The 12,780-nt window shown below is 41.8% G+C and overlaps 1 protein-coding gene across 7 annotated transcripts in view; it reads left to right on the forward strand.

Moving 5' to 3' along the window:
* LOC102450856 (WD repeat and coiled-coil-containing protein-like) overlaps positions 1 to 11,747 on the forward strand; it is a 31,449-nt gene extending 19,702 nt beyond the window's left edge. For 5 of the 7 annotated variants that reach the window (XM_075923411.1, XM_025182345.2, XM_006118533.4 and 2 more), the window contains one exon: positions 442 to 11,747. In XM_075923411.1, the coding sequence (XP_075779526.1) occupies positions 442 to 713 (272 nt within the window). In that variant the 3' untranslated portion in view covers positions 714 to 11,747. The remainder of the gene's footprint in view (positions 1 to 441) is intronic. The other 2 variants (XR_012902483.1, XR_012902484.1) reach the window with 2 other exon arrangements.
* The last annotated feature ends 1,033 nt before the right edge of the window (positions 11,748 to 12,780 follow it).

The following is a 12,780-nucleotide window of genomic DNA, read 5'->3' on the forward strand; positions in this document are numbered from 1 at the left end:
CAGTGTAGCTTGGGTACTTCAGGGTTGAGGGTGTGGGGGGGTACGGGAGTCAGGGAAGGGACTTAAGGATTTTGGGGACTCAGAGCAGGAGGCTGTGGATGTAATCTAATCTATAGTTGTGTTAATATATATGTATTGTAGCAGTCGCTGCTGGTGGGAAAGTTGGTCTAAGAGAACTGACTTTTGCACAGCTGTTGTCTGATTCTTAGCCAATAGCATAGTACACAACAGTACATTAATTTTCTTTCAGATAAAATCCAATTTACATCACTTCTAGGCTTAATTAGAAAAAACAGTAAAAAATCATTTCTTGTAAAATTCAATTTTCAGATTTTGTGTTGCATCAGAAGGTCGGTATTTGGCAATATTATTTATGCCTGAAAAAGTGGGTTGCAAAAAGAAAAAGTATTGTTAATAAATAAATGGATATTTTTCTTACAGGTTCAACTTGGATTGTTCTCACAGCTGACAGCGAAGGCTTTGTTCCATTAATATTCGGATCCATGCAGGAGATAATCATAAGAGATGCCAATTCAAAAGGCTATAGCACCCATTCTTCCAAAACTTTGGATATCATCAGTTCTACAGAAGGGTATAGACCCATGTCTTCAGAAAGTCTGGATATCACCAGTTCTTTGGAAGTCCTTAGGGAACATTCTTCCAAAAGTCTAGATACCAGCAGCTCTTCAGAACAGTCAACCAGTAAAACATAATTTTTAATTACATTTATAGTAGCTTTTGCAGTCGGACAGTTTTTAAATAATTGTCACACAGGACAGAAGCCTTTCCATAACTGTCTGCATATTATAATTGATACATCTGTTGAGTTTGTCTTGTAACTAGATCTTATACAATTTTGTTGGCTTCATTCACGATAAATATTGTCTTATTTGTTTGGCCCTCACTACATGGAATTTGGAAACTAGCATTCTTCTACTGAGCAAATATCTTTTACCTGTTGGCAGGCAGGTAGATGGCCATGTCAGAGGGGCTGGGTCCTGCGTGATGGCTTGGCACAGCTGGGGCCTCCAGCACTGCTGGGACTGAGATCCTGCTGGTCTTTGCCAACATGGCCGGAATGGTCCCACCTGCCTGCCTTGAGCCACTGCAGCATGGCGGGTGGTGAGGTCCCACTGGTGTGGCTGGGGTCCCCCTGGCTGCTCCTGCGCGACTGGGGCTGGGGCCCTGCCCCAGTACAACTGGAGTCGGGTGGGGGAGCTGACACAGGCGCAGTCCTGTCTGCTACCCCCACATGGCTGAAGGGACTCAGATAGGGCTGTCACAGCCTGGCACGGTTGGTCGTCTATTCAGTTACTCAATAAGCATTCCGATAAGCCTAATGCTTACTGAGTAATTGATTAAATGGTTAGCCTTTTACATCTCAGTTCCTTCTCATTTTGCCTCTGATTTGTTTATGCTTTTAGATTACAGCAGAGATCTCAATAAAAAATAAGATGACAATTCTGCACTTTTTTTCTTTGAGGCAACTTCCCCCCAACTGCTAGTCAGATCCTGAAGTCCTCACGGCTTTTATTCATAAATTCCCAAGACAAGTTGTCTTATCCTCAGAAGAAAATTGGAAAACTTTTCCATCAGTGCTGGTAATGGTATAAGTACCAGCATAACAGGGGTTAGGCATATTTAGCACATCATGAAAACTTGAGCTCTTTTCCTGCTACATTGCATCTGTACTAGCACTAATAATTATACTGTTTCTTGAAAGCTGATACAAATGTTTCTAGTGTTGGCATGTAAATGGTGGGTCTGAGACATCAACTATTTTACTCCTATCCCAAAACCAGCCCTTTGAGTCATATGGGACACTCTATTGTACTGCCATGACAGTGTTAACAGATGGTAACCCAATATGTTGAGAAGCAATTTTTAAGTCACGTATGGCAGAATTATGTGGTTTGGGTTGTTTTATTGCTCCTAAACATAGCAAATATTCACGTACAAAATTTGGAAACTTTTCTTAGTTTTCGAATTAGCATGGAGCACAAAAATTTTTCTTGTTCTCTTAAGCCTTGTGCCTGCTGACATGACCTTGGAAATCTGACCAATGCAGCTATGTCTTCCTGTACTAGCAGGGATCCTATTAGACTTTCTCCTTCAAATAGGGACTGGCTCTTTGTTCACTTGCAAACGATACAACAATTTAAAATACATTGACTTTTAGTAATCATAGACAAGGCATATATATTGTGGAAGTCTAAATACAATCCCATTACTACACCATTTTTAGTTTAAAAGTGACAGTGTAAAGAAAATATGTAAGAACATGTCCCTGTGGGCTATGATTGATTGTTGCATATGAACACTGGATACAGGTGGAGGTTTTATGTGTCATCTCAGCTGGATTAGGGATGGGCTATGGAAGGGGTGGGCAAATTCCGGCACATAGGGTGGATTTGGTCTGCAGGGTTAGTTCCTGGCGGGTCTCCATCTCGATGTTTACTTGTGCTCCACAGGTATTGGAGGATTGCAGCTCAATGTGAGTGACGGGAAGTGGCATCCCTGTCGACGATGCTTCCTGTTGCTCGGAATGACCACAAACGGCCAACAAGAGCTGCGATCCTCAGATACCTGTAGAGGTGCAGGGAAACAAGTGATGGCAGCCCACCAGAGATTAACCCTGTGGGCTGCCATTTTTTATTGCCCATCCCAGGTTACACTAATGAGATGTTTATAAAGAAGCCTGCAATCAAGGTTCCAGGATTTCTACCTATAAAATGAAATACTTTAATATAGTAAAACAAGATACTGCTCTTTCAGAGGAATGCTGCTGTACAAGGAGGAATCAAAATGCACTGGTAAGCACCGATTCCTTGGCCATCTCAAATTATTTAATGAAAAAGATGAATTATTCATCTAATGTGTAACAAATGTGTGCCATACATAATCTCACCAGTGGGTGCATATTAGAAGTGCCCTATAGTGAGATACCATACCTTATAAAAGTTGTCAGTAGTGGTCCTAAGCCATGAGGTTCTGAGGTAGATCCAAACATCTTAGAAGCTTTGAGATCTTATAAGGGAGGGTTGACTGATGCAAGAAATATCCTCTGCACTGGGGAAGGATGTTTCAGATCACTTGCATGTTTTATACCACTGATAGGATTTGTTTTTGTGGCTAAACATGTCATACTAATTAGCTATATACTTCATTGAATGATGTTATTCACATTTATGTGTGAGTGATACAGTTTGGTTGGTGCTTTCAGATATAGAAATTATAGTTTGTTTCATTTTAAGAGTTTTCAGTCTTAACAGCTCAAACCTACTAGACATTGCGGCTATGTCTATACTGCCGGCTTTTGCTGGCAGAGAGTATGCAAATGAAGTGCTGATTAGTATTTGTTGTGCTTCATTTTCATAATCTATTCAAGCTGTTTGTGCTCAAAAATAAGCAGTGTGGACGTTTCCTTTTTGCGCAAAAGCCTCTTTTTGTGCAAGATCCTTCTCTGGAGTAAGGATCTTGCACAAAAAGGGGGTTTTGCGCAAAAATGGCTCAAAGATTATGCTAATGAAGCTGCTAATCAGCACTTCATTTGCATAGTCTCTGCTGGAAAAAGCCAGCAGTGCAGACAAAGCCTGCATGAGCGGATCCCTTGAAGTCCATGGGGCTCTGAATAGGCACTGGGATCTATCTGTATGCAACATATTTCAGGAGCAGAGCCTTAAGTCAGTCAGACTCAATAAAATTCAGCTATTAACAGGACAATCAGGGCATTATGGCCAAAAAAAGTACCTTGGTGTATTTAGAGAGAGAGATTTGACATGTGGAATAAATTCACTGGAAATCTCTACAGTATTAAATCCTTGGATTTATAGGATTGGTGATTAATTGTCCTGAATGCAGGAAATCATATAAATCCATAATCCTCTTCTCAACTAAGATTGAATGTAACATAGGTCCAAACATCTGAAACGTAAAACTTTATAAATTAGGAATTGCAGCCAGGAGCCCTTAAATATGAGCACTGAAGACAATTTTAAAAGGATATTGTCTTGTTCCTTCTTTGACATCTATTATAAATTGTTTCAGCTTTTACAGAACAGAGCTGCAAATGTACTTTGTACAAATAGTACCCAAAATAAATACAGCTGTAGTAGAAACTGCTGTAGCTATTGCACTAGAAAGACAAAAGTTATTTGTCATTCTAGGCATCATCTAGCACTGCAGCCCACATGAAAAACAAAAGGCATTGTTGTCTAATGGCTCAAAACTTGGGACTGGTCAGGAGTTCCAGAGCTGTCACTGACTCACTGTTTCACTTTGGATAAAGCATTTAAATTTTTTGTACTTCAGTTTAACTAAAATGGTATAATACCTGCCCTTAGCACATGAATTTAGTTAGGCTTAAGAATGGTTGTGATGTGCTAAAGAAGTGAAAAGCAGTAGTGTTATATTAATAAGCAGCAAAATACCCCAATAGATATATAATCAAAATGTTTAAAAATAATTTCATTGTAAACAAGAACACATTTTCCCCCATAAGCATTCTTTTGAAGTTCTTATACCTTCTAGACAAGGGTATTAACCTTTTTGCTTTCTAAGCCACCACCTCCTCCACCTGCTATAAAAACTCCACAGCCCCAACAACTGTTTTTCTGTATATAAAAGGCCAGGGCTGGCACTGGAAAGGGACAATTTCTTGGGGCTTCATGCCACGAGGGGCCAGTAAAGCTAAGTTGCTCAGGTTTCAGCTTCAGCTGCAGGATTCAGGGCCCTTAGCTTCAGCCCTGCACAGCAGAGCTTCAGCTTTTTGCTGGGGTACCTGAGTGAGCCTCATTTTGGTCTTGCTTGACAGACCTGAAAGCTGCTTGCAGCACCTCAGGGGGCCCTGGTTGAGATCTGTTCTAGATCTAGACCCTCCCTCATGTGGAAAGAGACATGTAAAATTTACTGGCAACATGTTGCCTCACAATGCTCTGGAATTCATTTTCCCTGCTGGCTTTTACCCAGTCGGTGTTGGTTATCTTTCAGGGCATGTTTTAAATCCTGTTCTAGTGGGAGTTTGCTTGAATTGGTGGCTCTAAATTTAAATTCTCATTGATATTTGGGATTTTTTATCCTTTTATGATCTCTCTTCTATTCATTTCTAACATGTACACCCCTCTAGGTAGCCTGAGTTCATACTGTGAGTTGTATTTTATGTGCAACGTACAGATGCCCAGAAGTGATGATGCATATAGTTTATATAAGAAAATAAGTAAAGCATTGAGATTACTGTAATTTTACTAGATCTTCACGGCAGATGTATTGTTACTGTTGGGAACAATCCTGTTCATGTCAAGAAATACACAGATGATTGGGTGCCAGACTCTCATTGGTGAAATTGTATTAAGACTTATGTTTTAACTCCTCCTCTCTCTCACTCCTAATCAAGCCAGCACCGTTTCCATTAATCTGGATGGGGAGAGGAAGGGAGCAGACAGGCAGAGGCAGCTCTACTCCACAAAAATATGATTTGCTCCTCTTGCTAGTGATTCATGAAAACTCTGCTTCACTCTAAGAATGAAGAGCAGAGAGGTAGGTTCATTCTGGAAGCTGCAAGCCTGTAACAATTGGAATGCTGGGGCTGTGTTTCAACCATGATGGGTCCTGGTAAACACTGGCAGAACTGTTCCCAAAGAACTGGCAGCCATAGCCACCTCAGTTTATTTCTGTAAAGCAGAAGCACTGATTTACAAACTTGCACACTGCCATCATGCAGGCCAGCCACACTTCAGAGGAAAGCCAATTCAAATGTTGGGCTAACGTGCCAGTCAGAGATTCTGCACAAATGGCAACTTGTGCTGAATTATAACATGCAGTTTTGACAAACGGACAGTGGCGCATGTGGAACAAACTAGATTAATGAAGCATCTTTCCTTTTAGGCCTGGCATCAAGTTTAAGCTGGAGGTTTTGAGAGACAAAAGCCCTGACTTGGCTGTTTGCAGATTGTCTTAATTTAGTCTTTCTAGATGTCAACATGAAGCATGCTGCAATGTCCTTAATGTTGGTGATATTAAAGCTTGTTGAAGTGTCACTGGGTCAGACAGGGACAGAGTGAAAGAAGGCAGGAATTGTAATGTTTATTAACCGTTCACTTTTTTTCCAAGTTAGCAGTGGCAGGAGCTCTGTATAAGCCTACAGTCCCGGAAGGAGAAGACTGTGGCTGTGACAGAGGAGACTGTTCAGTGGTTGCTGTTTGTTAAAGTACTCACTCATGCTGGATTTTTCAGTCACTATGAGCAATGTGTATGATTAGGTGCCTGTTGTTTCAGGGACAAAGGTGGAACTAAAATGAAGACTAAGGCTGGGAGTCATAAAGAGGCATAAGGGAGTTGGGATCCCCAATCATTACCTTGTAACCAGGTGCCTAAAGCTTTTGGGGCCTACTGGAAATTCCAGCTAGAGTGCTTAGCATTTAAAATCTCCAGAAAGTCATGTTTCTCTTATCTTGTGGCTGGGTTCCCACATGTGCAGCACTGGAGCCACATGTTTAGTTTCACTCAATTGGGCTGTTTGTTTTTTAAAAAATCATTTTTCAGACTCCCCTGTGCCCTTGCCTTTCCCACACAAACTGGCAAACAGCTTGTGGTCCAGGGCCAAAAATGTACAGACACGTGGCTCCTTTAGCAGTCGCATCAGGAACTGCGCTGTGAAGCACCTGGCAGGGTTTGAGATCTCACGCTCCTTCATGTAAGTTTCCAAGATGCCAGGATTTCTTTTTATCCTGGTTATGATTCAAAATTATATTCATCTTGAGCACAAGCCTGCAACAGAAGATGCCGACTCTTTCATCAATAACAGCAGCACACATGCATGCTGTACAAATCACTCATGACAGCTCTAGAAACCAGGTTTCAGTATGACAGTTTTGCTACTCTGCTCAGTTCATCTTATGTCACTTCATCCAGTTTTTTATTTGGAGCATTGTATTTTTACAAGCCCCATAACCCTTGCCTAATTATGCCAGAACAGGAAAAGATGTGCAAATGGCTTATTGAGTCATAATCCATATGTAGGATTGTTCCTATTGGATGGTTTATGCAAACTTTCTGCAGTCTAGTTTTAAATGTGTCAAGCAACAGGCCTTCCATCATTTAGGATACATAGGAATTGCTTAACTAGCGGTCCATCTAGTCCAGTTTCCTGTCTCGGTTGCTTGTATTAGATACTTCAGAGGAAGATGCAGATACCCATTAGGCAGAGATGAGTATGACAGGATTCACTCTCAAGTGAGCACCCTCGATAACCCTTGTTAATCAATGCATGTGCTTGTACACACACTCTCTCTCTCTCTTTCTTACTGTTCCAGGACACAGCAGTGTTCCAGACCTCCTTGAATAATGTTCTTGCCCTCTTGTTACAACTCTTTAGCCAGGCCACTATGTTTCAGTTTCCTCCTCTAGGGTGCCTCAGGCTACATCTACACTGCAGGGTTTTTGCACAAGAAGTCTTGCAGAAGAGTTCTTGTGCAAAAGCGCGTCCACACCTCAGAATGCATCACTTTTGCGCAAGAGAGCATCCACACTGCGTGGACATTCTTGTGCAAGAAAGCTCTAATTGCCATTCACAGAATGGCTATCAGAGCACCTGTGCTTTTTTGGATAGGCTCTTTTTGCGCAAGAAACCCCTGCAGAGCGTCCACGCGTGCCTTTTTGTGCAAGAGCTGTAGCGCAAAAAGGAGTTATGCCTCATAGGAGGAGGTATACCTACACCGCAAAAAGTGGTTCTGTTCTGTCAATTGAATAGTGTTTCTTGCTCAAAAACGCACTTGAGGTGTGGACGCTCTGCAGGTTTTTGCTCAAAAATAGCCATTTTTGCGCAAAAACTTTGTAGTGTAGATGTAGCCTCAGTGTCCATACCTCTTCTCCCTGCAGTGGTTAATGGGAGATTGGAGGGGCACCCAGGCCTCCCCATATATACTTTGGGTTCCAGTATAGGGGCCCTGTAGTTTGGAGCTGTCTGCTGTGTCCATTCAGTCAAGTTCCACTGCTGTTCTGATTTCCTCAGACATTTTTCTGTGGCCCTATGCCACCTTCACCCCTTACATAGAATCATAGGGCTAGAAGAGACCTCAAGAGATCATCAAGTCCAGCCTCTTGCCCAAAGTAGGACCAACCCCAACTAAATCATCCCAGCCAGGGCTTTGTCAAACCGGGACTTACCTCAGGCTTTGTCCAAGACATACAACTCAAGCCTCCTTGTTCTCTCTGTCTCCTGGCAATGCCATCCTATCCAGGGTTCTGCAGCTCTGCCAGCCAGCCACATTGCCCAAGCTCCTACAGTTCCAGCAGGAACTACCTGGCTCTGGCCCAACAGCTCTCTTTCTGGTAGCTTGCTGGGCCCTGATTGGCTGCTTCTCACAGCCACTCCAGGGAGCTTAGAGAACCTGACAGCTCTTTTTTGGGGCGAAGTTTGTCTGGGCCACAAAGCTTCCAGCAGGGGACCTTGGGGCCTTGTTCACCCTGTCACAATGGGATAACCCACCCTCCACATTACAGCTCATAACTCCCAGTAATTAGAGAATGGCTTAATGGTTGAAGCATGAGATTTAGTATCTTCCAAAAATTGTTAGTATCAACTAGTATAACTGGCTATCCTTATTCTCTACGGGGAGGTCTAAGTTCTTTTTGAATCTTGCTAAGGTTTTGGCCTAGGTGATAGACTGTGGCAAAGCGTTCCATAGTTTAGTTACATGTTGTGGAACCCTTTCCTTGTATCTGTTTTGAATTTTTCACCTTTTAGTTTAATTGAATGTGGTCTTTTATTTACATTATGAAGCCGGGAGAATAGAGAACTGCCACTGTGAGAGTATTCCACAACTGAGTACATCTAGCATCTGGTAGCTTTTCTGGGTACAGGGCATCTCTACTATAGGTCACCTCGATATACATCCGTTCCACATTAAAGTTGTTGATGTTTGTAAGAACTGATGAGTTATAAGTTGTCCCATTCCATGCTATAAGTTGTGCGAAACACTCCCCCTAATTTACTTAAATGGAAGTCAGCCACGGGAAAAAAATTCCCCGCTTTAACTTGTTTCGCTATAAGTCCAAGTTTTTTGGAACATATCTTGGACTTATAGCAAGGACGGCCTATAGTCAGCCTTACTTTCCATATCTATTTCATCTCATGACCTTGGTTTAGACAGACCACTTTTATTTTACTAAAAATTCCTCTTCTTCCTGAGTGTTTAGATCAAATATTTAAAACAGTTCAAATATTTTATATGGTTACGTCCCCTCCATGTCAAATGATACATGTATAACTCTCTTTAATCTGTCCTAATAAATCCATCCATCCGTCTCCCTTTGGGAGACCCATAAACAGAGAATGAGATAAACTGAATCACTGAAAGGACTCAGGATTAAGTGTTAATCTTACTGCCTTGTACAAAAGTACGTTCAAAAGAAATGAGAAATAGTGTTCCTTCCCAGCAGCCACATTTAATTTTTCATATGTAATTCCTAGGCAGACTGAAAATAGCAGCCTCTTCTCAATGGCTGTTGTAGGAATCACTAATGAAGGCTCCAGAAACAAGGAGGCCATTTAAATGGCTTCTTTGTTGCTCTGCCTCACTATTATGCTGCTTAATCCAGATATTTATTTGCAGTGTGCTGTGACCAATGAAATCTAGGTGCTGCCAAAGGGTGCTCAAAGGATAACAAACAATTTTAAAGGGGCATGCTCTCTCTTTAACAGTCACATTTTAAAAAGAAATTTGTCAGCTGTATTACAGACACTTTAGAGTATTTTTAAAAGAGGTTTTTTTTGACAACTGATCTGACTTACTTTTTACACATTTGTTTACTCTTTGCCAATTTGCATAATGAAAAGGAGACCTGAAGAAGAGCTCTGTGAATCTTGAAAGCCTGTCTCTCTCATCAACAGTCTAGTGAAAGATATTCCCTCACCCATCCCGTGTCTCTAATATCTGGACTCAACACTGGCTTGAACACAGCAAATAAAAATAAACTTGACAGTTTCACTTCTCAGTTTTCTTGCATTCGCAAGATAAAGCTAATTTAGCTTAGATTTGAACATAAGATTGAAATTGTGCTGGATGAAAAATGGGAGAAGGAAATTACCACTTCTTAAAAATGTGAGTTCTTGTCTTTCTACAGTTTTCAAAAAGGAACACTTTTTAATCTAAATTTTTCAATTTTTAATTTGTTTTACTTTTGATCCCCATCCATCCCTCTGTTTTCCTCCTTTGCCCCATTTTTTCCATTAAAGGCAAAAGGGAATAGAAAAAACAGAATCACCCCTCCACCACCATCACTGAATTTTTTTTCTTTTGAATGTGATTGGGAGAAAAAAAATGTGTGGGTAGGGAGGGGAGGAATACCTAAAAAAAACAAAAAACATTTCTGACAGAGCAAAACATTGTTTGAGAAATTGTCCAGCTGTAGTTGGTAGGTGGATGGAGGTGATGAAATAATGTTTTATATAAAAATAGATCCCATAAGATTTTTTTAAAATCATGGAAATATTTTACCGATTTTAAATATTTTTAAAGCATTTCCCTTTAAATCAAACTTTGGATCAAACTTGACTTGGCACTGTCCTTTTATATGGGCAGAATCATAACTGACCAATTCAGAGATTCTTTAGCTTCTGCATTCTATAAAATAATGTGAATCCTCACATGCATCCACCTACCTTTCTTTTTTGATTTTCAACATATTTAATTCTATGAACCAATGGGAAAGGCTTTGGAGGATTAGACCGGGGTGGCCAACCCACAGCTCTCGAGCCAGATGCGGCTCTTTGCCTAAAGAAATGTGGCTTTTGCTAGTTGAGCCATGTGCCTGGACTGCTCACGCCCAGCTGCTCTGTGCACAGGCCCCAGTGCCTGGAGGGAGAAGTGCATGGTGGCGGCGGCTGCGGTACCCAGGCATTGGGTTAGAGAGGGGGGAGAGAGCTGGGGGTGCCTGGCTCTGGGGGAGGAGGAGGGCATTGGATTAGAGCAGGAGGCTGAGGGTGCCTGGCTCTAGGGAAGGACGGGGGATTGGGTTAGATCAGAGGGACTGGGGATGCCTGGCTCTGCAGGAGGGGTGGTTCACTGGGTTACAGCACAGCGGCTGAAGCACTTAACTCAAAGTCTTCATGGATGCAGAATGAGGCAGCCAACACAGATGTCATATTTAAATTACAGGGCAAAAAAATAATCCGCATGTACCTGGTTTACACTGTTTAAAGAAAATTCAAAGGCTATTGTTTGCCAGGCTGAAGGAATTATTCTGAAATATGAGTCTCTCCCTTATTGTTTTTGAACCTCTCATATTTGCAGTCTGGGACAGACGTGAATTTTTATAACTACAAAAAAGCCATAATCTTCATAAGTTTAAAAAAAAAAAAAAAAGAGGAAACCACACCAGAGATCAACAAGCTGGCGTGAAACAGGCACTTCAAATTGTGCTAATTTACTTCTCAGTTCAGTTTAATTTAAAAAAACACAGGACATAATAGGGCAGTAGTGTTAAATTTAAAATACATTATGGGAATGCTTTTTTTGTTTGTGTGAGAATACTACTGTATTTTTAAAGTGTGTGTTTTTTTTTTAATTTGATGGTTGTTCCTTGTCAAGTTCTCTGAAGATCTATGGACTGGCCATGAATTTAAGTGACTTGAGACTTTTTTTATTGGTTTTTGTCTGAACTGTCCTGTAATGTTATTTTGATCACTACATTTTGTGTACTATATCTATCTATTTATAGATAAATACAAATAAATATATAATACATGACTCTTTGCACTCTGTCCACAGCTATTTGGCTCTTCGTCTCTAACTGGTTGGCCATCCCTGGATTAGACTATCGCTTGAGTTTTGCTGCTCTAGCCCAAACAATGTTTACAGCATGGTTAGTCTGTTTTCTATCTAGGGTAGAAAGAGATTAGCCAGTGCTTACAATCCAGCTGCTTGCTAACATAACTCCTGGTGTCATAAGAGTCAGACACAAAATAAATGACTTATCACAATCCAATTTCAAAGAGAATTAAAAAAAGTAACACCTCCTACAGCCAGAATCCTTGAGTGTCAATAAGAGGCAGACAATCAAGAAAATGAGGGAGTGATGTCTCAGGCTTGATAGTGACAGAAAGTTATTATCCAATGGTTGCTCAATGGCCTACACAAAATCAGTTTGTTGGCCTCAGTCCAGTTACTAGGGAATTGGTGGGTCTACTTCACCAGGCCCGCTGACAGGAGGAGGCAAAGGGGCAACTGCAGTAGGGCCTGCTGATTCAAAGAGGCTTGTGGCTCTGGCTGCTGCTGCGGCAGTAGCAGCACCCAGAGGCCTGAGCCCTTTAAATTGCCGCTGCAGCACTGCACAGTGCGCTCCAGGAGACTTAGGTCTGCCTGGGGAGGCAGGGGCACTGAATAGTGCACTTCAGGCAGAGCTGAGAGGAGACATGATGGCCCGGGTGGCACTGGGGGCTGGCTGCCCTCGTCCCAAAGCCATCCGCCTGAGCCTCTGCCCTTTGTGGGAGTGCATAACCAGGCCCTCCCATACATCTTGCCCAGGAGCCCCACGAGCAGGGTTGCCAGATGATTTAACCAAAATTACCGAACACCCCCCCTTTCCCCTCCCCCCCCACGCACACACCCCAAAAACACTCCACCGGGGAAAAAATGCTTTGGAGGAAAAAAGGGGAGGGAAAAAAAAAGGACCCCAAGAGTTAAGCAAAAAAAAAAAAAAGAAAAGAAAAGAAAAGATACACTTTTGAGGCTTTTTTTGGCCCTACCAGACTGCTGGCCGCCATCTTGTCTTCCTGCTCTG

The sequence above is a fragment of the Pelodiscus sinensis genome, chromosome 3 (genome assembly GCF_049634645.1).
Source record: "Pelodiscus sinensis isolate JC-2024 chromosome 3, ASM4963464v1, whole genome shotgun sequence".
Classification (NCBI taxonomy): Eukaryota; Metazoa; Chordata; order Testudines; family Trionychidae; genus Pelodiscus; species Pelodiscus sinensis.